Source organism: Sphaerodactylus townsendi, linkage group LG16 (assembly GCF_021028975.2).
Source record: "Sphaerodactylus townsendi isolate TG3544 linkage group LG16, MPM_Stown_v2.3, whole genome shotgun sequence".
NCBI classification, from domain to species: domain Eukaryota; kingdom Metazoa; phylum Chordata; class Lepidosauria; order Squamata; family Sphaerodactylidae; genus Sphaerodactylus; species Sphaerodactylus townsendi.
In genome coordinates, this window is record NC_059440.1 from 19531554 (window position 1) to 19556180 (window position 24627).

Below are 24627 nucleotides of genomic sequence, written 5' to 3' on the forward strand. Positions count from 1 at the left end.
GACCCTTTAAAACCCTGGACCTTTCACCAGTTCGGGGCAGCTCTCATTTTAGGTGGGATCTGTGCTGGCTTAGAAATAAACTCTGCTTTTATTCTGAGTAAGACTTTTGTCTGTGATTGGGAACCTTTGCCTCTCTTTCTTCCCTCTGGCTTGAGGGGAGAAGAGTTCCCTTGCCCTTGGCCTAGGTGGCTGTAACGGAAACTCTAGATAGAGAGGCAGCTCTATTATATTCATAATAACAATAATTCTAATCTGAACCTTGCCAACATCAGTTCTCCCCAGTAAACAAAGTAGCATTTTGAATTTCTGCCCTTCCACCCTGCAAAACCCCACTTTTAAATCCCGCTTCTCTCCCTCTTGCCAAGTAGGATCTCATCGTTTTGGTCCTGATTTTCGTTTTCTGGCACAGATGTTAGCCTATGAAACCTTTCAACTTCCTCTGTGTGTCAGTCAATGAGCACCCTAAGCAATATGTACAGCAAACCTGTCAGCTGCAGTTCTGGAGTGCAAAATCTATGCAAAATGCACACAAAACACAACCTGGGCTGCAAATAGATCCCTCTGACACTCGGAGGAAGTACATCCCTGGAACGGCTATGAGATACTTTTATGGAATATCAATTTCAACTGCTCCGTTTTTAAAGCTTTTATATCCTGGCTTGCTTTTACTGACCCAGGTTTATTGGCAGTTTTTTTTTTATTGGATTAGATTGTTTTCTGGATGTGTTTTTATGTCTGCTTCTTGTGTTTGTGTGCTGCCTAGATCAGGTCTAGAGGGGCAGTGTGGAGGAAGGCTTAATTGCTAACAATCCGTTGAAGTCTGTGGAACCTGCTGATTGCATGATGGGAGAAATTGTTAAAAGAATGAACATTCCGTCAGCAGTATTTCATCAGTATTAGAAGTCAGGCTCACTGGGAACATCTGTAATAAGTTTGTGGTTGATATCTGTGCCTCACCTGACGACTACGGCTGTGTACTTCCGGCCCATTGACATATGCTTTTGATCTATAGGGAGGCTTTCTGTATTTGTACGCCCAAGAAACGGGTATGGAAACACTGAGTGAATCTTGAACTTTCAAAGTCACACCTTAAAAAAGGGCAGTGGCTTAATATACACAGTGGTTAAATTTGCTTCCCCTGAGCCACAGCCTTTTGAGTTTGCAACGCGTACAACCGGTGTCACATTTGGGAGGGAGCTGATAGACAGTACATTCTAGAGACATACCCCAGAAACCAGCTCAATGTAGTTCAGCACTTTTAATAGGCAATGAGCAAAATCCTCAAATGATTCCTTCTTTATTGTCTCTCTTATATTTGCACCAAAAAACATCCCACAGAAAGAGTCAGCTTTGGGAAGTGACAGAGCAGGATTGTGAGCAGGACTGGAAGCTACATATACCCCCCAAATTGGGAGCTTAAAAAATAATAATAAAGACCATTTACCAGAATTAGCTTTGGGGAGCTATCACTATTATTGAATATGTATCTTCTGTATCACCAGTCCAGTCCCGTCGCTATCTTGAAAACCGTCCCAGTTGGGGTGAGTTAAAATCTGTTAGTTCTGCTAAAATGCCTCTGAAAAGCCCATAAAATCCTGCTTAAATCTGGTTAAAACAAGGTTTAAAACAAGGGGCTCACAAATTACAGCCTTTCAGTTGTCTGCAATCAGACTCAGAACACAGTCAATTCAAGCCTCGCTATCAGCAAGCATTCTGAATCAGGCAGTGAGAAAAAGGACGCTCAGCTCCACGCACAAATATTAAAAGGCTCATCCCAGAGATTAAAAAGAAATACCGAGAGATAAAAACTCAATAATGAAAAGGATATTTAAAACTTATCTAAAAAGGTGGAGGAGCCCTGCAGATAGTGTCCGATCAGCACGGCAGCCGGAACCGGAACCTACTTCATGTATTTTCTATATTAAGTGTTTTCCTCGACAGGACAGATATTTAACAGATTTCCACAAAACACTACACTGGGTGGATGGATTCTAATCATACTGACAATCCAGATTTAGTCTTTAAAAAAAAGAAAAGATGGGGCACCCCCTTCCTGCAAACATTCAAAGACGTAGTATTCAATTCATTAATACCCTGCCTTATTATAAAGCATTAGAACATCTGCCAATGTTTAAATCGGGATGTTCAGTTTATGTAACCCTTCTGGACACTAGGTGCAAAGCACCAACAGGGAAAGCATCTTTGCAGGCCTCCAGCCACTTGAACTTCCACAGAGAGCTGCTACATCTGTGTACGAAGGATGTAGCAATTTGCCCTCCTGCCACACAAAGATATAAGAACATAAGAAAGAGCCTGCTGGCTCAGACCAGAATCCATCTAGTCCAGTACTCTGCTACTCACAGTGGTCCACCAGATGCCTTTGGGAGCTCACATGCAGGATGTGAAAGCAATGGCCTGCTGCTGCTGCTGCTGCTCCCGCTCCCGAGCACCTGGTCTGCTAAGGCATTTGCAACCTCAGATCAATGATTCTGAATGATTCTTCAAAACTATCTTGGCTACCAGAATTCTACGGGGTCCACCTTGGAGTTCTAAGGGTCTCGGACAGTCAGGTGTTCAATATTTCAATGCACTTTCACAAGTGACTCAATTTACACCGAACACTTGAGTAAGGACTTCTTTAATGAAAGAGATACCACATTTCATTTGTATATATTATATACACACGCCACACATGCACCGATTCAAAAGGAAGCCATGTAGAACTGGCTTTTTCTTTAGCCAGACGACTTTGCTATGGAACTGCTGAGCAGCATATCTGCCTGCTACCAGGGCCTGCGCATGGTGCAGAGGGATTTTTTTTTAATATATATATATATATAGATATATAGATAGATATGTATATAGATATACACATGCATATTATTTCTTTTTCTTAAAAAGAAAAGTGCAAATTAACACATTTAGCACCAATTCAAAATTGCACATCTTGAAGTCTGAGACCGGTAGCGTTGGAACCAATACTTGAAGGGGAAAAAGGAGAGGCTCGTCCGCTTGCTACTAGGGTGGCCTGTGGAAGATCAGCTTCTAATCTACCTTGAAAGCGTTTCGTGCGTTTGGCCGCTCATTTGCTCACTGCCAGCAAATCACATGTTTGCGTAAAAGAAATATAATTGTAGAAACACAAAGCGCTGAATAGAATACTCTGCCTATTTTTTTAAATCTCTTGTTCACATTTCCTATTTGAAGATCCCCAGAAGGGCACGTCCTAAAAATCCCAAACCCGATTCCCTGGAAGGACGTGTCTGGAAAAGCCCAAACTGTTGCCAGAGAACTTTTGTAAGAGGGCTGCAACTCTGTTCTCTGCTGTGAGAAAATTACAGCCAATAGTTTTTTTGCTTGGATGGGGCTGAATGCAGCATTCACGTGGTTGGCTTCTGTCTCTAGTCGCCTGACAAACAGCGCATTGCAAAGTTGCTATGTGGTGAAAACATGGTTCTTCACAGCAAGGGGAAAAGGAACTGCCACACGTTGTGCTTTCTGTATTTTCTCCCCATGAATGGGCTAGGGCTATACTGCGTTTCAGCTGCGCTGCTGCCATTTTCAATCCCTCTGAAACCCAAATGGTGGCCGCGCTGGCCATCTTTTGCATCTGCTCCATTTGACGTCTAATCAAATGCTTCAGTGCTACAACAGAGGAAGCCCTGAGCAGGAAAAGGACCGCAGCGTGGCAGACCCGTTCCCTGGGGGTGAGGTACAAGGAAGAGCCTGCAATCCCGGTGGAGAAAAACCCTCTCGGTGGCAGTGTGGGGGAACAGATAACCAGGAGCTCACTGTTGCTTGCAGCCTTCCTTTTTGTCTCTGGATTTCTGACGGCCCGCCTTTTCTGGCTGCCGTTTGGTTGGGGACACGAAGGTGGGTTCCGAAGTCTCGTCCATATAGTCAAAGAGGCCATCCACTGGAACAGGTCGCACTGAGTCCACAGGTGAAGAATAGGGAGGGGGAAGAGAGAGAGAGAAAAATAGATTTAACTGCACCGACAGAATCTTTCCCATTTGTCAGAGCAGGGAGTCATCCAACCCATTTCCCATTCCAATCCCCAGCACTTTCTCTTCAAACGAAGAAGAATTTTGATTTGTACTTCACTTTTCTCTTTTGTACGGAGACTTAAGAGGATTGCAAACTCCTTTCTCTTCCTCTTCCCACAACAGACACTGGGTGTGGTAGGTGGGGCTGAGAGAGTTCGGAGAGAACTGTGACTAGCCCCAGGTCACCCAGCAGGAATGTAGGGGCGCGGAAACACATCTGGTTCACCAGATAAGCCTCTGCTGCTCAAGTGAAGGAGTGGGGAATCAAACCCAGTTCTCCAGATTAGAGTCCACCTGCTCTTATCCACTACACCACACTGGCTCTCTTTTCACATTAACAATCAATTTGTCAGACTGGTTTCAATGGGACACATGTAACTTTCTTTAGATCAGGATCATATATTGTACATCTGTCTATACATACACATTGGAACAATTCAGAAATTACCTATGCATTTGAAAATTTCCCTAAAATGTCAAGATCACAAATGAGCTGTCAAGGAAGGTGTCCACTAATGGGACTGCTTGTGTGTAAGCTGCAAGCAAGCAAGCAACCGCCCGGTAGTATTAAAAGATCCTGAAAACACAAGGTATGTGAGGGATGGACATTTCCAAAGTATGAGGCCATTCTGCTCAGTTCAGGGGGCTTTCAGTCTCTCACTTGCAACCTGACACGTTACCTTGGGAGCAGACTCCGCTCACATCAGGGGGTGGCTCCGTTCTTTTGGCTTTAAAGGTTGGGTCCAGATCTTCGGCGATATTCCGGCAAAGCTGAGGCCTAAGGGACAAAAGTAGGATGCTGACATACAGCTACTGCTCTTTGAATGGCAACGGCACACAGGGGTTCTGTGCCTGAGCGAAGCGTTGTTTCTAATCGGCTACAACTAAAACATTAATACTTACTTTAGAACAGTGATTTGCTATGTGTGGCGCTTGATACACAGTCTGTGCAGAACCACTTTGATATACTGGTGGCAGTGTTGGGACAACAACCAAGAGGAGTCAGCATCAAAGCTCTACAAAGCCATGAATTTCACTGGGTGACCCTAGGTGTGGAACTGCCTCTCAGCCAAAGATATCTGGCTGGATTGTTGTGAGAATAAAACAAGGGAGGGGAAGAACTCTGTATGCCAACCTGAGCTTTGTGGTGGAAGGGCAGGATAAAACTATGACAGACAGCAGAAAGAGAAGGCAGTTCAGAGCACAGAACATCATCTCTGCCTAGGTAATGTCAACAAGAAGCCCATTCTGAGAAGATGCAGAGACCACTGGCTTGAAGGTTTTCCCAGTGCATTATTCATTCATTCATTCATTCATTCATTCATTCATTCATTCATTCATTCATTCATTCATTCATTCATTCATTCATTCATTCATTCATTCATTCATTCATTCATTCATTCATTCATTCTGCAATTCCTATACTGCCCTTCCCCTTTCAGGCTCAGATCAGTTTCCAACTTTTACAAAACGAGTCATAGAAAATACGACATGAACAATTTAAAATCTTAACATTAAAATTTGAAAGCTAGAAATTCAGCAGTATGTTCTAGTCTCATCTGAGCTCAATAGCTCCATCTTCTTAACGACCTCCGCAGGACACAGGACAAGGGGAAGGAGGGAAGGGAGATAAAGTGAAAAGGAACAAAAGAGAGGGAAGTAGAAGGAAGAAAAGGGGGAAAGGGAGGGAGAAGGATCAAAGACATGCTCCAAAAAGGTCACCTATGCACACGGACCCAAAGAACTGATAGTTACAGACTCCTCATTGACGAGCATGCATTATTTTCCCCTGTCCGAGGCCAAAACTGGTGGCTAATAGTGGGGGTAGAAAATGGCCTTCAAAATCTGACTTATTATTTTTGAGTGCTGCATAATTTAAGAGGTCCCACACATACTTCACCAAATTACCAGTCTGAGCACTGACCTCATGTCTGCGTGGCCTGCACTTGAGGGCACATCTGATCTTTCCAGAGACTGAACTTTGGCTGGGGATGCAGCTCCACAGCCGAGCTGGGCCTCCTGTTAAGGGAGTAAGACAGCAGAAGGATAAATGGAATAGAGAGGAGGACATTATTTGGGCCAGGTGGCTGCAGCTGGAAAGGGGACTCTACAGGTAAGAGGCTGCTTCTGGGTCGCAGGTAACATGAGGCTTCTCTGCCTATTACCTCTATGCCTTGGCTCCGCCTTCGTTCAGAGAGGCTGCGTGCCTCCTTGTTGCTCTCAGCTTCTCCATCCCTGCCAGAGGATCTCCATTGGGCTTTCAGTTCCTGCTCTTGCATATATCGAGCAATCTCCTGGAATAAGAGAGGGAGAGAGTTTTCCAAATCATGCAACTTGAAGAGCTACAATGAACAGCAATCCACTAACGGAGAGGGCAGAGAGACTAGAGCAATGGTGGCGAACCTTTGGCACTCCAGATGTTATGGACTACAATTCCCATCAGCCCCTGCCAGCATGGCCAATTGGCCATGCTGGCGAAACTGACAGAAGTAGCTTAGTCCATAACATCTGGAGTGCCAAAGGTTCGCCACCACGGGGCTAGAGAGATTTGGGTGGGAAGATCTTGACTTCTTGTGGCATCATATAGCTTCTTTCTCCACAAGTAACAGTTTTATTTTGTCAACCTTTTCAGACAGACAGGGTCACTGGGGACAGGATCTGTGCAGGAGTGGACTGGAACATTTAAATGGTACAAGCTGAGTGACCACTGGAAGGGTCGTGTCATGTGACTTGACTTGAATGTAGCCAGCAGCAACAATGGGAAAGAATTGCCCATCGTCACCTCCTGTGCGGCTATTTGAAAAGCAGTTGGGGGGAGGGGAGAAAGTCAGGTGGTTTCTGACTGTGGGAACTTTCCCAGTAGGTTAAAGGGCCCCTGGATCTGTGACACCCTTGTGACAGATGCTGCCTGGTTGAGGTTTGAGGTGGCTGCCACGGCTGCAATCTTCGGCTTGCCTAATAGCTGCTCTGCCTATTCAGCACAAGTGCAGACAGACTTGTAGCAAACTGCAGCGTCCAAGGTTAGGGATCAGACTTGGCTGTATCCACACCAGGAGGAAGTTCCATATCCAGGGTTCCTAGCCTCCAGTTAGGGACTGGAGATTTCCTGGAATTACAGCTCACCTCTGGACCACAGAGATCAATTCCCCTGGAGTACATGGCTCCTGTGGTGGGTGAACTCTAGGCATTATACCGGGCTAAGGGCCCTCTCCTCTCTAAACCCTGCTGCCCTCTCCAGGGCTGACTCTCAGATCTCCAGGAACTTCCTAACATGGAGTTAGCAAGCCTACCCATAACTGGCAGTGGGAGAAAGCACCCCTGCTGGAACAGAAGGCACAAGTGTAAATCTAAAAACCATCATGGGCCACCTGAAGACAAGGCAGCCTCTTGTCTTCTTGGACAGCTAGCATGATGTAGTGGTTAAAAGTAGGTGGATTCTAATCTGGAGAACCAGGTTTGATCCTCTACTCCTCCACCTGAGTGGCGAAGGCTTATCTGGTGAACCAGATGTGTTTCTGCACTCCTGTATTCCTACTGGGTGACCTTGGGCTAGTCACAGTTCTTGGGAACTCTTTCAGCCCCACCTGCCTCACAAGGTGTCTGTTGTGGGGAGAGGAAGGGAAAGGAGCTTGTAAGCCCCCTTGAGGCTCCTTACAGGAGAGAAAGGTGGGGTATAAATCATAACTCTTCTCTTCTCTACAAGCCGGCAACAAAGTAGTGTATGAGGCAAAGCCTCTCTCTCCCCCAGTACTGTTTTTGCAACTCGTAACAACCCGTACAGGAGGCAGAGCTTGGAGGACCACGCCATGAGTCCTCTCTCCAAAGAAGAACTCTAAAAACAAACCTACGCTCTGCTTCCCAGGAGCTGCACCCACGTGAACTGCCTCATGCTTGGCAGTGGCCCCTCTCCCCCTTGCCTCTTGAGTGTCAAGAGGTAAGCCACACGGAGCCAGGCTTGGCCGGCTCTTCTGTCCGATTCCAAGAAGAGATCGGAGCTTTTACGGAAGGGTAATATCGTTCCCACTGAACTGGGAAGCCACGGTTTTGATGCCAGCCCCTCCCCCAGCACGCCCTTCTCATCTCCACACCCTGAATGCACACAAGAGTCAAGCAGTGGGGCCAAGAGAAACAAACACGAGTGTGGTGAGCAGGCCACAGCTGGAGCATTACCTCATCCTGAGCCACCTGGGCAGCTCTGTAGTCATCGTTACGCTCCCGGTTCTTTCTGGCTCTCTGCACAAAAGGGTCAAAAAGCTAATAAGCGTGCGGAAAAAAACAAACATTTCGCAGAGAGGGTCAGAACTGCCCTTTTTCCATGCAGCAGCACATGCGTGTACCTTTCTAGCCACCCGAGCATGTAGAAATAGACATTTACTGCAAAGCTTATGCTACGCTTTTCAATGCCAGGCTGGATCTAATGCCAGAGCTGAAAGCTTTGCTCAGATGAACCACCAAGGAATCAATTAAAACTCTCACTGACTAGGCCAATCCAGCCAGGTCACTGTCTCTTCTCTGAGTGGTGGGAGCTGTCAACAGTACAGCACTAGCTACCTGAGATTCTTTAATTGGAGACAAGTCAGCTGTGCTGAAGAAACATACCCTAAACAACCCACCCCATGATCATGGTTCCCAAATGGTTTGACACCACTGACATTTAGAAGAAGAAGAAAAAAAAGAAGAAGAGGACAACGACGACTTTGGATTTATATTCCCCCTTTCTCTCCTGTAAGGAGACTCAAAGGGGCTTACAATCTCCTCTCCCTTCCCCCCACAACAAACACCCTGTAAGGTGGGTGGGGCTGAGAGAGCTCTGAAGAACTGTGACTAGCTCAGGGTCACCCAGCTGGCATGTGTTGGAGTGCACAAGCTAACCTGATTCACCAGATAAGCCTCCACAGCTCAAGTGGCAGAGCGAGGAATCAAACCCAGTTCTCCAGATTAGAGTGCACCTGCTCTTAACCACTATACCACGCTGGCTCTCAAATCCTGGCAACCATGCAGAAAAATCATTTGGGGATCAACTCCAGCTTTAGCTGGTTCCATGATTAACTGCTCTTAAGGCATAGACGTTTATTCTATCAGCATTACTGAGTATGATGTCTTGGAAGATCTACGCTTTGGAATCTTCTCGTAACCTAACTTTGGTTCTCAAATGACCTTACAATGACACATCTCAAAACCAGTGATTCTGGTATATACCAAGACACTGATTATTCCCTGTAGCCTATTTGGAGAGTGTGTAATGCCCGCAAACACTGCAATAGGGATGCAAGACATTAGACAGTCCCCATGCCTACCAGAAATCCATCGCTCACTTTCAGCAGTTAAATCCACAAACTCTTTCATCAGTTAACAGTTCCTTAGATGCTGCAGCTAACCAAATAAATTGAATTTGTGATTCAGAAATAGAAAAGGTGAGGTCAGGTACTCACGATAGACGTGTGCTCTTCTTCTTGCAGCCTCTGAGCCAGTTCTTCATCTTGCCGAAGCTGCTCCAGAGTCTGTAATTCCAGGTTTGCTATCACCCAATGCAGCGGTTCGGTGTCATCACCTTAACACAGGGAGACAAATATAGGGACATCAGAAGAAGAGGCAGGGCAACTCAGAAGATGAAGACCATCCTTTTCTGTGGAGCAGGGCAGGGCCGCAAGCATCATTGGGTGTAGAAGCACATTAAAAGCATTGGAAAAAGGCAAAACCCACCCTAGGAATGATGAGGGGAAGGGGCTAAAAAGAAAACAAAAAGTATCACAGTCTCCTTGAGCAGATCTGGGACTGGGATGAGGGACTGGAGCACCTTCCCTATTAGGAGAGGCTGCAGCGTTTGGGACTCTTTAGTTTGGAGAGGAGGCGGCTGAGGGGGGATATGATTGAAGTCTACAAAATTATGGATGGGGTAGAAAATGTTGACAGAGAGAAATTTTTCTCTCTTTCTCACAATACTAGAACCAGGGGGCATTCATTGAAAATGCTGGGGGGAAGAATTAGGACTAATAAAAGGAAACACTTCTTCACGCAAAGTGTGATTGGTGTTTGGAATATGCTGCCAGAGGAGGTGGTGATGGCCACTAACCTGGATAGCTTTAAAAGGGGCTTGGACAGATTTATGGAGGAGAAGTCGATTTATGGCTACCAATCTTGATCCTCCTTGATCTGAGATTGCAAATGCCTTAACAGACCAGGTGATCGGGAGCAACAGCCGCAGAAGGCCATTGCGTTCACATCCTACATGTGAGCTCCCAAAGGCACCTGGTGGGCCACTGCGAGTAGCAGAGAGCTGGACTAGATGGACTTTGGTCTGATCCAGCTGGCTTGTTCTTATGTTCTTATGTTCTTATGCTGCTGCATTCAGAATACTGTGAGGAGTTTTGGCTGCCCCACCTCAAAGAGGGCACCATAAAGGTGGGGGGGGGGGGAAGGAACAGAAGAACAAGCAAAATTGATTTTGCTGCTGCAAAATGTGGCAGTCGCTCCTGAGAATGCTCTTCTAGTTCAGGATGTTTTTCATAAAACCAATTGACAAATTCTTTCAAAGCATCCTTCACCTGCCTGAGAGCAGCACCTGTTTCCTCCCACCTTGACTCTGCTCTGGCAACCTGGACGGTACAAGAGAAGCAGACTGTCCAGCGGGATGCTCGTTTTTGGACTCCGGTTACCTCTTTCGCCGTTGGAGTTCTCGAACATCTGCTTCTTCTTTTGCCGGATCGCTTCTTCTTCTAAGTCTTGCAACTGCTTGGCCAGCTCCTGCACATGACAAACAACCGGAACAGGTGTTGACAACTTTATGTTTGTGAGTTGCTCTGGAAGCCGAATAGAAGACAGACATGGCATAAATAATTCAAAAACGCTTATCAAAATGGCCTTTCCCCAATCGTGTCTCTTGCCCTTACCTTGCGAGCAAGACACAATTTTTCAAGGAAGGCTGCTATTATGACCACTGTAATAATGTGTGTGCTGTACGGTAAACCCCCCAAAAGTAGAGCAGGTGGGAGCGGACATTGCCTGATCTGATTGGCATGCCCTGTAGAAGCCTGGGGGCCTGACACAGTTTGCTTGGAAAGGCTGCCAGGCAACAGACCTGAGGACAATGCAAGCAGTAAGTACACCAGACACCTAGTAAGCAGAACTGTGTGGCCTTGTTTATTTTTAAAATACTGTTTGAATGTCCTATTGGGTCACAAGCAGGTTAGCTAAAGGAAGAGAACACAACTCCTGACCCAGAAGCCAAAGAAATCAACAGTTTTGTTGACAGAGAAGCCAAAGAAATCAACAGCAGCTCAGAAAACCTCTGGGGAGTTCGACAGCCTAGCTTAGCCAAAAATATAAGCTAGTGCACAGGTGTCAAACTCAGGCCCTTCAGGTGTTCATGGACTACAATTCCCATCAGCCCATGCCAGCAAGGCCAACTGGCCATGCTAGCAGGGACTGCTGGGAATCGTGGTCCATGAACACCTGGAGGGCCTGCTGCTAGCGGATCCTAAAACATCTGGGTTTTTCCCAATGACGGCATGAACGAAAAGATACAAGGGGAATGTCTCTGCCACTAGGGAGCAGCAGACACTACACAAACATCCTTGAGTCAAGCGCTCAACAAAGAAAGTAGAGTTTCTACCAAGCCTATTTTAACCACAATATTTGTTTTGTTTGTTTGTTTGATTGATTGATTATACTCTGCACTTCCCCAACAATGTTGGGCTCAGGGCAGCGTACAACATGTTTAAAACAATATACTCATACATAAAAGGTTACAACTATACCAATCATCAATAAAACAAAATGTTAAATATAAGATGGCAAACAATTACATGTATAAAATCTCCTCCAGCCCAGTTTGGGAACATGAACCCTTACTAAAATGCCCAGGCATGGGTGGGTTTAGGAGGGGGATCCTATAAGATGGCACTGTATTGGAATTGCGTTGGTCCTTGTTGGGAGGCTGGTGGTGGCTTCGAGATGCCCGAGAGGCCACAACCAAAGTCCTGGCAGAATATCTAAGGCCCCTTCCGCATATGCAGAATAATGCGCTTTCAATCCATTTCCAATGCACTTTGCAGCTGGATTTTACTGTGTGGAATAGCAAAATCCGCTTGTGAACAATTGCGAAAGTGGATTGAAAGTGCATTATTCTGCACGTGTGAGCCTCAGTCTTGCAGGCCCTGCAAAACTGTTTATGATCCTGCAGGGCCCTGGTTCCATCATAAAGTTCCACCAGGCCAGAGCCAGGGCAGAAAAGATCCTGGCTCTGGTCAAGACCAATTGCATGTTCCTGGGGCCAAATACTACCAGGAGGTTTTTGTCGGCTGACCACAGCGCCTTCTGTGGGCAATATGGGGCAATGCGGCTTCATAGATTCAATGGTCCCAGTCTGCTCAGGGCCTTAAAGGTTATAATCAAAACCTTGAACCTGATTTGGAATTCCACTGGCAACCCAATGCAGTTGCCAAAGCACTGATGTTATGTGCTTTCTCACCGATGCACCGGTGAGGAGTCTGGCTGCTGCATTTCGGACCAGTGCTACGTTTCCAAGTCAGTCTCAAAGGCGAGTTACAGTACTCTAGCCTGGAGGTGACTGTCGCATGGATCGCTGTAGCCAAGTCAGGGCAGGATAAATAGAGGATAATAGCCTTACGGCCTTCAGACACGGAGCCAAAACATCTGGGGCGGCCATCCATCGGCAGAACAAACTGAATGTCATCAGCGTACTGGTGACAACTTAGCCCAAAGCTCTGAACAAGCTGTGCCGGGGCCGCACGTAGATGTTGAACAACACTAGGGAGAGAATATCCCCTTGTGGCACACCACAAAGAAGTGGATGCCTCCTGGACCTCTCCCCGCCACGTGACACCTGCTGTCCCCGATTCTGGAGAAACAAGACCGGCCATTGTAGAGCTGTGCCCCAGATCCCAGCATCAGGGAGGCGGTGGGCCAAGAGATCATAATTGACCATGTCCAAATGGGTTGGACTGCTCACACGTAGGTTACTTCTTATTACAACTGCAGCTTCTCTTCCAGCATATCTACCCCCGCTATGAGGTTTCTGAATACAGTCCTGCCTCAAAATGGGCTCTATTTTGCCACAACACACGATCGGTACGATATCAATAACTCGAAAAATAACTTGACAAAAGTAACACGAAGCTGGCTGCCCAGAAGTCTACCCTGCAAGCAATTTAGTACAGAAGCACTTCCAGACTGCTGTCGCTATCTGCTTCTCACAGGCATAAAAACTATGGAATGTGGCAGGAATGCAAAGACCCGGGTCCCTCCCCCCAAGTCACTGACGAAACATTTAATGCTCAAAGCAGTCAGACAACTAGAGCGCAAGGCTGGGCTGGCTCTCCAAAATCAACAACAGAAGCACCAGCTTAAACTTGGGATGGGCTGAAGTCCATTTTCCACCAGGGACTGAGCTTTATTTTCCACAGATCGTTGGATGCTGATTTAATCTCAAATTCTCTCCAGTTTTGGTTTCCTCTTTTATTAGAAGGAGGAGGAAAGAAGAAGAGTTTGGATTTATATCCCACCTTTCTCTGCTATAAGGGGACTCAAGGGGGCTTACAAGCTCCTTCTGTCACCATCTTCCCCTTCCAAAATGGAATCCTTGAAACAGGACAGCAAAGCGCAGCAGCGGCAGGCATTTTAGAACCGGCTGTGGTCAGCCACTAACTATAGGGTGGTGGTGGTGGGGCTGGAAATCAGGCAGTGGTTTTAGAACCGAATCTATTTAGTGGCTTCCAGTAACATCCCATAATAACAGCTTGCCTTTCCCATTAACCACTGGAATAGGTTGGAGTCTAGTACGAACCAGCCAGCTCTCACGCTGAGACATCAATAAAACCATAATCGGTTCGTCAGCCCCCAAACCCAGCTCTGTTTTAATCCTGCTGCCAACGTTTATTATGTCTTCCTGTCTGGAGGGAATAAGGTGCGTTTTGCGCACCTTTCCTTAATTAGCAGCCTGGAGTAAAGATTTCAGCAATCCCTGGAACTGCCCCGAAGCCTCTTCACTGAGCAGAGGCTTTGCTCAAGGCAGTTTACAAACTCTTTTCCCTTCCTCTCCACACAACAGTTGCAGTCAACCTACGGCAACCCTGGCATGTTTAACAAGGTTAAGTCTTATTAATTATGTCTGTGCTACTGAAATAAAAATATTATGTGGCTCTGGCTGATCGATGATTGTAACAAGTTAAAGGTAGCTAGTGACCCTACACAGTTGTCACGGTAAGGGATGAACAGAGATTTGCCATTGCCTGCCTCTGTATAGCAAGTCAGGTATTTCCCTTCCCGCACTCCCACAACAAACACCCAGTGAGGTGGGTGGGGCTGAGAGAGATCCGAAGAACTGTGACTAGCCCAAGGTCACCCAGCTGGCATGTAGGAGGGCAGAAACGCTTCTGGTTCACCAGATAAGCCCCTGCCAGGAGTGGGGAATCAAATCCGGTTCTCCAGATTAGAATGCACCTGCTCTTAACCACTACACCATGCAGCCCCTGCTCTACCTCCCTATTCCCAACTGGTTCAAACAGCAGCAAACAGGCCTAAAACGCTTGATATTCTGTGCCTCTGGTAAAGACTGTCTGCCTTGGATGCTGCAAAAAAAAAAAAAGAACAGCAGAAAGACAACAACTCTTCCTGGCATTCCTACTTAGAACTTCTAAGCAACCAGTCAATTTGCCGCAGGGTATTATTAGAGCAACTTTGAAATAACTTGGCTGGCAAAAACCACCTCCCTGCTTGCCGAAACCTGCTCCAACTGTCTGAAAACCCCATTTGGCTCCGCACGTCCTCATACCTGGTCTTTCTCCTCCCGCTGACGACTCTCCTCCGCTTTCCTCTGAATATCCTCCTGGATGGCACGGGCAATTTCAGAGTCACTCTCTTCACTGCACGCAGCGGGAGGAAGGGAGAAGAAAAGAAGCCGTTGGAGCTACTGTTTTTTGCTCGGCTGGGTACAAAATTAGCAGCAGACTAGATGACCGTTTGGAGTTGGGAATGGTCAGATTTGGCAACTCTCGTTTGGTGTTACTTCTCAGTAGTGTACAAACCCACTACAGAAAGTGTCTTTCAGAAGCAACCAGTTGTCCTCAGTATCTCACTATGCACAGACTCTAACCCTATACACTGCCCTCTACCTAAACCTTGCCTGTATTCAAAGCAGCCCCAAGTTTGCACTCTAGATCCGTCGCTAACTTGACACCCAAACCTAAAAAACGCCATATTCCCAGGAACGTGGCCGTAATTCACTTGCACTGCTTCCAAAACCGAAGTGCATCATATGCCCAAGAGGAAGAAGAAGAAAAAGAAGAGAAAAAGAAAAAGGAGACTCAAGGTGGCTTACAAGCTCCTTTCCCTTCCTCTCCCCACAACAGACACCTGGTGAGGTAGGTGGGGTTGAGAGAGTTCCCAAGAACTATGACCAGGCCCAAGGTCACCCAGCAGGAATGTAGGAGTGTGGAAACACATCTGGTCCACCTGGTAAACCTCTGCCACTCAGGTGGAGGAGTGGGGAATCAAACCCAGCTTAGAATCCACCTGCTCTTAACCACTTCACCCCGCTGGCTCTCAGAGTGATCAAAAGGGGGCAAGACCTACATTTGCTTCTGTTCCTCAGAGCTGTGAAGCTTCCTCTCTTCATCCTCCATGCCCTGCAGCTTCTTGGCGATTTGGATGTCCTTCTGAACCAGCTGGTTCTTCTGGATGTTGGAGGTGTAATGCTGTTCATCTGTGGAAAAACCACAAGAGAGGGAAACCTCTCAGCGAGCACCGAGTGCGTCCCTTCTTTCTCCCAACTGCCTCAGACAGTCATACACTGTGACTCTTCTGGCAGAGAACTGTCTTTTTAAGGCAAACGGAACAGCACTGATTCCAGCAGGGCAGCCTGTTCTAGCAAAAACATGTCAAATGGTATTGTAGCATAAGCGCTTTGTGGGTTTGCGCTCACTGTACAGGCGCCGTGAAACGAACCCGCCGTCAGTAAGGAAAAATGTGTTAATCTGCATAATGTCACAGGACTCTTCTTTCGTTCCTGTGCTGCGCCTAAAACAAATTTAGGCACTGCTGTAAGCAAAAGATGAGGCCAACAGACACAGAACAGTAAGCTGTTCTAAAGCAGGGGGAGGCAATCTGTTCAACCAGGGTGCAAAAAAAAAAACACCTTTGCAACCTCTACCTGTGAAGCTTCAGGTATCCTGCTACCAAAGGGGGACCTCAATGGACCAAGAATCTGATTCATTCACACATGTTCACTGCGAAATGCTAACTCTGTCAAGGCCACTCCAATGTCTAGCATTCTACTTCTATGGTTGGCCTGGAAGAAGCATTTTTCCAACTGGCTAGCACTTAAGGACTAGAAGCAGGGCCCACAGGTCAGCTATGGTTCCAAAGGGATGGGCAAACCAGCAAGCTTATTTGCCCCTTCAGTTTGCCTGACTCCAGCCAGGAAAGTCTTCAGGAACAGTAGCCTTCTCCAACGGGAAGCAAAGACCTAATTAGCAGCTGTTTACGTAGCCTTTTTTTTCAGCAAACCGTGTGTTCCACAACTCTTCTGACACTCACTTTCCCTAATGTCTCGGGTACTGTCTAGCGCTCTGTCTCCCACCTCTTCCGTTTCCACGACAAGGAGTAGCACCCACTCATAATAATAAAGAGGCTGCGTTGTTCTTTATATGTTTGCAGGCACAAAAAGCAGCTTGAGGAGCGATGTGAGTCAGCAGCCCAGCTTCTATCTAGCAATTCCAATTTATTAAAAATAGAAGAGGGAGGGGATATTATTGCTATAATTAACTTTAAATACTTGAAGGGATGTCAAACATATTTGAATACATGTCAAAGAGGGAGCAAGCTTGTTTTCTGTTGCCTCAGAGACTAGGACATGGAGTAACGGATTCAAGGTGCAGGAAAAGAGATTCCACCTAAACATAAGGAAGGACCTCAGGGCTGTTTGACAGTAGAATTCACTGCCTCGGAGAGTGGTAGAGTCTCCTTCTTTGGAGGTTTTTAAACAGAGGCTGGATGAACACATGTCAGGAGTGCTTTGATTGTGTGTTTCTGTATGGCGGGGGGTTGGACTTGGTGGCCCTTGTAGCCTCTTCCAACTCTATGATTCTGTTATTAGCTGTGGGGGGGCGCGGGGGCTAAGACAAGATAAGCTGTGGGGGGGCTAAGTCTGCTGTGAGGGTACCCTATCACCAATATAAACGATGGTGCATTTGCTGCAGCAACAAGGGTGATCCAGAGAACATCTCCCTGTGGATGCAGCCTTGGAAATGAAGCCTGAGGAAATGGGAAACATTGCCCTTCTGCCCCTGAGACATATTCAGTGGAGGCTCTGCCATTTGCAATCTTCTGCAAATGGATTTTAACTAGTTTTTGGGCAGCCACTGATATTGGCTTCCCCTCCAGTGGCTAGTGAGACAGAGCACAGAATGATGGAAAGCGTCACCACGCCATCTTCATTCACTGGAGCATGCCACAAGGGTCTGGTTGGCCACGTGCTTCCAACAGCCAGGCCATTTACGAACTTCCCATCATACACAGCAGCCTGATCTAAACTGCCATCCATCACGGCCCCTGGCAGTTTGGGGGATGGAAGGATCAGCGCATTGATCACCTTCATTACAGTTGTGGGGAAGTCTTGACGTCATGAAACGATTCATTAGTAGTCATGGTGGCAGCCAAAACAATTATGGGATGAACAAGACAACACCTCTGGACTGTGGAAGGGACAATTCCCCATGAACAGCTGCCAAGAAAAGCCACCTGAACAAGCAACCTTGAGAACGTCCCTGAAAAATACTACATCTTCTGACAAGATTTGCGTCAGCAGCCTCATTAAAATCTACAGGTTTGAGACACTGAAGTTCTGGACTCCATTTAATTAGCTGAATATTATAATTTTTTTTTAAAAAAATGGGACAGAGTGTGAGAGGCATCCCATACTCTGGCAACAAAGGGTACTTCCAAAGTTTGCCTGACTGATTCAGCAGGACAGACGCATCCCAGGCGTTGTTTGGAAATCTTATTGATTAGTCGGTTGCTCGGAACCCATTTCTGGGCCACTTCAGATTCATCCCCTAGCATTAAGAAGAAGAAGAAGAAGAGTTTGGATTTATTTCCCACCTTTCTCTCCTGTAAGGACACTCAAGTTCTGGTCGCCGCATCTCAAAAAGGATATTGAGGAGATAGAAAAAGTGCAGAGAAGGGCAACAAGGATGATTGAGGGACTGGAGCACCTTCCCTATGAGGAGAGGCTGCAGCATTTGGGACTCTTTAGTTTGGAGAGGAGGCGGCTGAGGGGGGATATGATTGAAGTCTACAAAATTATGGATGGGGTAGAAAATGTTGACAGAGAGAAATTTTTCTCTCTTTCTCACAATACTAGAACCAGGGGGCATCCATTGAAAATGCTGGGGGGAAGAATTAGAACTAATAAAAGGAAACACTTCTTCACGCAACGTGTGATTGGTGTTTGGAATATGCTGCCACAGGAGGTGGTGATGGCCACTAACCTGGATAGCTTTAAAATGGGCTTGGACAGATTTATGGAGGAGAAGTCGATTTATGGCTACCAATCTTGATCCTCCTTGATCTGAGATTGCAAATGCCTTAACAGACCAGGTGACTGGGAGCAACAGCCGCAGAAGGCCATTGCGTTCACATCCTACATGTGAGCTCCCAAAGGCACCTGGTGGGCCACTGCGAGTAGCAGAGAGCTGGACTAGATGGACTTTGGTCTGATCCAGCTGGCTTGTTCTTATGTTCTAGGTGGTGTACAAGTTCTTTTCCCTTCCTCTCCCCACAACAGACACCTGGTGAGGTAGATGGGGCTGAGAGAGTTCAGGAAGAACTGTGACTAGCCCAAGGTCACCCAGCAGGAATGTAAGAGTTCAGCAACACATCTGGTTCACCAGATAAGTCTCCGCCACTCAGGTGGAGGAGCGGGGAATCAAACCCGGTTCTCCAGATTAGAATCCACCTGCTCTTAACCACTACACCACGCTGGCTCTCAAGTGCTGGAAGAATGGGCCATTGCTCCCACCAGGAAGAAAAACAGCCAGTAAAAGCCAAAACGCTGGCCAGAGAAGGTTAGAACGAAGTCCCACCCTTACAGAGCAATCTCTCCAGGGATCTGTATCTGGCCCTTTCACTTTGGCTCTTGAAGAGGCAACTGATGACGATTTTATTTAGGACTGCATTTCGATTTGAAGCCGTTCTAAATTGAGATTTTACATTTTGGTTGCATGATATTCATGTAACCTATTTTACACCTTTTATTAATATCACGAACTGCCTTGAGCAAAGCAACGTTTTAAATAAATAAATGATAATGCGGCCTGATCCATCACCCCAGGATCCCGCTCTTACTCTCTTGTTCTTGCAAACAGTAGGCCAAAGCGCCATCTTCCAGGACCGCAAAATCTCGACAAACTGCACAGAAAAAAAGAACAAAGGAAGAATTCATCAAGAAAGGGCTCCGTTGCCTTGACGGTCATCTTATCAGACAAGCTGTTGCTGTAAGAGTTCCATGAATCCACTCACCTGTTCACCAGCAGCAAGCCCCACATGCCAAGGTGTGTAACTGCAGAGGGCTGGGGTGGAGGGAGTGAGGCAGCACAAGGATAGAGAAAAATATCCCTCCTTCAAAAGGCACAAGAGGGCTAACATGAGTGACTGCCTTCCCATGTCAGAAACTCCTTACAAGTGGCTCCTTGCAAGGCAGGGTAGAGACCTTCCTATATCAGAAACTCCTTGCACAAGGCAGGGTAGCGGCCAGAATTCAACAAAAGTTATAAGTAAGGTTGTGGTGGTTTTTTTTGGGCTGTGTGGCCGTGGTCTGGTACATCTTGTTCCTAACATTTTGCCTGGATCTGTGACTGGCATCTTCAGAGGTGCAGGCGAAACGTTAGGAACAAGATCTACCAGACCACGGCTACACAGCCCGGAAAAACCACCACAACCAGTTGAATCCGGCTGTGAAAGCCTTCGACAATACACTGTAAGTAAGGGTTTGTGGAAGAAGACTTCTGAGCAAACCTCTGCCCCACCGTGCTTGCTTTCTAGATGCAGGGAACCCTGGACTCAACAGCATTTAATTAGAAACATCTTTAAACCCAGAAATGTCCAACTAGAGGCCCTTGCCTGTATTTCTTTTCTTTGAACTGGCTTGTCAAAGAGCAACTGCAGCAGACCTGACCCGGGGGGCGGGGAGCTTTTTACCGAGGGAAAGTTGGTTTGTGTGTGGAGGGGTCAATATTATTTTGTTTGGTTGTTCCCCCTTTGTTTGATCAAACCCGTTCCAGTTCAAGCTCTATTGAACTGGGAAGGTTAGTACTTGGAGGGGAAACCTCTGAGGAATACCAGGGGTTAGCAGAAGTGTTTGATGGCAAACCACCACTGAATGGCAAACCACCTCTGAAAGTCTCTTGGGATCGCCATGAATCATCTGTGACGTGATAGCGCTTTCCACCACTACTAGGATGCAGAATTTCAGAGCTCTCTCAAGGACAGAAAAAGTTATGCTTGCTCTGAAAGCAACAAGGGAGCTTTCAAATTGGCTCTGCTGCTTTAAAAATATTATATACATCTGCTTTCACCATTTTATTGAATGAATAAAAAGAGGCTCTTGTTCCTTCACCTCTATAACTGGAAAGGACATTGACGAAAGCAGAACTGGAACGGGGAGGAAACATAATGAAAGCACTTATTACACCACCAAGCATTTTTATTGTGCTTTTGGAGTGTTGAAAGCACACAAATCCTCTCAATGCTGCTTACAAAAGCACCACTAGATAGTTAGGAATCACTACTTCCATGTTACAAAGAGGGAAAGGGACTGAAACTTCGAGAGAGGGCTCTGCTGAAGACCACCTAGTACTTTCATGGCAGAGGAAGGCTTGAACAAAGAACTTCCTAGCCCACACCTCATATTATCCACATGGAAGCATACTGCACTGTAAAAATGCAGGTGAGATGGTCAGAGTGCTGAACTAGATATAGGGAGATCCAGGGTCAAATCCCCCATGTAGCTATGTGTGGATAAACTGGGGGAGGGGCAACCATGCATGCCACCCTGAGCTCCCTGGGGGTAAGAAGGTACTACACAAAGAGAGAGTGAGCAAGTGTGTGTGTGAAGGGGGAAAAAACCATATTTTTTTTACCACATGGTCTCCAGCAACTCCACTCCGCCTCCACGAACACCCTTGCCAAGAATGAAATTTGCCTGCTAAAATCAACGGGCACCTCCTTGCAGAACCTCTGCCAAAAAATGGGTGTGTTCCACAAAACAGCGCTTCTTGCCACCGCCAACCGCCCCCTCCCCCCCCCCCCAACCACCATGGCTGCATTCCACGGCTTCACAGCTGGCGAGACGCTGCAACTTGATTATGTGTCGAAAGTGCTCTCTGTGTGCACAGGACTTATCCCATTGTTGACAGAAGCCGAGGGATGAGAATAGGGAGTTCCTCACACTTCAGGGGATTACTGCAGGCCCAAAGCTCACCACTCTAGCCCTCACTTGGCCTAGCATAGTGGTGGCCAAGTGGAAGGGGGCGGGGCACAAGTCCCGTGAAGCCCCAAGCAATTCCAGCAGGCTTCTTTACGTGGCTCAGCCAAATTTTAACCAAGATATTAAGGAGTTTGCCCACCGTTTCACTCGAAAGGAAAAAAAAATATTTTCAAGTTGGAACGTTATTACATTTCTCTTTTGGATGCAGTGCACACTGCTGCAGCCAAGGGCTTGCCTGTGAGGCCCTTTCTGATTGCTAGTGCCAACTCTTCAGTGGAGCCAGGAGGGGTCAGTTTGTGCTACAAAATATATTGCAATCACCCAGGGGTTACTCAAAGGAGTCTAGGCTGGCCCCCTCTGGTCTAGAGTGAAGGCTAGCCAACAGAGCAGTTAGAGGACTGTGGTCATGGCAGAGTGGATGAGACAGCGGTGCTGAGAGGATGGGTGTAGATTTGTTAAGTATTGGGAAGCCTTTTTGGGCATGCCAAACCTGTGCAAAGTGATGATGATGATGATGAAGATGAAGAAGAAGAGGAGGAGGAGGAGGAGTTTGGATTTATACCCCACCATTCTCTCCAGTAAGGAGACTCAAGGTGGCTTACCAGCTCCTTTCCCTTCCTGTCCCCACAACAGACACCTTCTGAGGTAGGTGGAGCTGAGAGAATTCTGAAGAACTGTTGACTAGCCCAAGGTCACCCAGCAAGAATGCAGGAGTGAGGAAAAACATCTGGTTCACCAGATAAGCAACCCCCGCTCAGGTGGAGGAGTGGGAAATCAAACCCGGTTCTCCAGATTAGAATCCACCTGCTCTTAACCACTGCACCACACTAGCTGTCTGAACAGGCTCCACCTGAAATGAAATCAAAGCAGACCTCTGGCACTCAGCATAAAAGAAAAGGGCACAGAGCAGCTTTTAAACTAACTCATGGGGGAGGGGGAATCAACAGGAGATAGAGACCATCTGCTTGAGGCAGCCCACAACTAAAACAACAAAACCAAACCAGCCATTGGAAATAAGGGCTTATTAATTTCGATGCAGGTGGGCTAGAATTTGATGGCGAGGGTCTGCCAGGCGATGACAGCCATCTAAGGACATCAAAGGGCTGGGGGGGTGGGGGAACACACACGCTGATGGGACTTGTGGAAAGAAATAGATGACAGGTGTTATATACAGATTCTAGGTTAAAATGGGAGAGTTGGAATGCTTGATGTCATATGAGAACATAGATCTAACCAGCATTTCAGAAAACTGATGGGATGTGGAAAATCAGTGTGTTAAACCATCCTGAAATGCAGCCTGTTACTCAGCAACGCTATCTTATATCAATGTCTGAATGTAAGCATAAGATGAGGATCAAAAAATCCACACAATGGATTTTACAGATGGAAGAGGAGTCTGAGCAAACCTGAGAAACCCAAGATTTGCAGAAGAACCTGAATCTTTAAAGGGTAAAACCCCCAAATCATTAAAGCTTTGAAAAACACAGAGCGAGATCTCGTCAGATCTCTGTTGCAAGATCTCTTTTGAGGTTGCTGGGCCACCGCAAACAATATTACAGAGGCTTCCACGTCACAATTAATGTCAGTCAACATGGTCAAGGGGGGGGGGATTAAAAAATAGGCAGGTGGGAGGGACGGCAAGCAGGAGGAAAGGGAATGATGGACTGAAAGAAAAGCTGAAAACTGTGAGGGTAGAAAAAAGTCGGCAGAGAGAAAGGAGAGAAGAAAGGAAACAGGGAAAGAGTAGCAACTGCCGGGTGAGCCAAAGTGGAAAGAAAGAGAAGAACCAGCAAAGGAGAGAAAGAAGATGGTGTGGAAATAGGGACGTGCAATTCTTCTGCTTGAGTATTTATAAAAATAAAACAGGAACAAATAAAATATTAAGTTGGGTGTTAAAGGAGGTGAGATTCCTGAATTTAACGCCAGAAATGATGAAAATAAAATAGAATTACTTTGGTCGTGGTTTTGAGAAAGTACAACGGCCTGTATCCTACCACTCCGCTGGGCAAATGTTTGAAGCTTTCCTCAGCCAACGCGGCCTATCTCCAATGAAACAGCCACTTCAGTTGGAGGAAGGTTCCTTAGGTCAGAGGAGTTTTATCTAGGAGTGGTATACCGTCACCCTATTGTTTATAAAGTGGTTCCACTAAAATGTTTAAGAACCACTCATTTAGAGTGGGGAATATGGCTTGGGGAATATGGCAGAGATTTATAAAATTATGTATGGAGTGGAAAAAGCATTTTTTTCTTCACTCATAAACTAGAATTCAAAGATGCCACATGTAGTTAATTGGAAACAGATTCCAGAAGGATGAAACTAACTGTTTCTTCAGAGAGTAATTCTTGAAGAATTCACTTCTACAAGACATAGTCACTAGTTTTGGTGGCTTTAAACAAGGATTAGACATTCTCATGGTCCACTGGTCTTGACGACAATATGCAGCCTCTGTATTCACCAGAGCAAGCTGGTAACAGCAACGATTTTTGGCTTCTTGCGCTATACAGATTTGCATTCTAGGGCAGGGGTGGCCAACCTATGGCACTCCAGATATTCATGGATTACAATTCCCATCAGCCCCTGCCAGCATGGTGCCAGTCCAGGCTAGGCAAAAATAAAAACGGCCTGTTCTAAGACTTCAACCAGAACGTAGCCCGTTTGAAAACTTACCTTCTTGAACTGGAGGCAGTCGAGAGCTGTCGATCTGAACTCCAGTCATCTTCCAATCCTGGTGTTTTGCTGTCTCAGCGCTGAGCAGTTTTCATGCACTCCTGAGAGCGTGAAGACAGCCTGCAACAAGAAGTACAGTGAGTCACAAAGACTCTACAATGACAACCTGCGCGGTTTTCAAAGACGCCGAAGGCAACGGGTTAAACGTTGCACAAGCCCAGATCGCAAACTTCCTGAAAGCTGCCGAGACAGACAGTCCTGAAGATTCTGGCATCCCAAAGCGCTTCTCCAAAAGATTTTGCCTCGGGCCTCGGCAAGAGGAAATGATCTTCCTAGTGAAAGATGGACAACAACAGGAAAATATTCTCCATATTCCTACAGGACTGAGTGGGGCCGCTCATTAACTGTGA

General features: G+C 46.6%; 1 protein-coding gene across 4 annotated transcripts in view; it reads right to left on the reverse strand.

Annotated features, from left to right (window-relative positions):
* Window positions 1-549: 549 nt before the first annotated feature.
* LOC125445458 (coiled-coil domain-containing protein 50-like) overlaps window positions 550-24627 on the reverse strand; it is a 32413-nt gene continuing 8335 nt past the window's right edge. For 2 of the 4 annotated variants that reach the window (XM_048518493.1, XM_048518492.1), the window contains exons 2-12: window positions 24218-24337; window positions 19410-19472; window positions 15639-15768; window positions 14839-14929; window positions 10703-10790; window positions 9479-9597; window positions 8217-8279; window positions 6212-6340; window positions 5971-6065; window positions 4727-4824; window positions 2623-3931 (exon numbers count right to left, since the gene is read on the reverse strand). In XM_048518493.1, the coding sequence (XP_048374450.1) occupies window positions 3789-3931; window positions 4727-4824; window positions 5971-6065; window positions 6212-6340; window positions 8217-8279; window positions 9479-9597; window positions 10703-10790; window positions 14839-14929; window positions 15639-15768; window positions 19410-19472; window positions 24218-24266 (1068 nt within the window). In that variant the 5' untranslated portion in view covers window positions 24267-24337 and the 3' untranslated portion in view covers window positions 2623-3788. Of the gene's footprint in view, window positions 562-2622; window positions 3932-4726; window positions 4825-5970; window positions 6066-6211; window positions 6341-8216; window positions 8280-9478; window positions 9598-10702; window positions 10791-14838; window positions 14930-15638; window positions 15769-19409; window positions 19473-24217; window positions 24338-24627 lie in introns of those variants that run through there. The other 2 variants (XR_007246305.1, XM_048518494.1) reach the window with 2 other exon arrangements.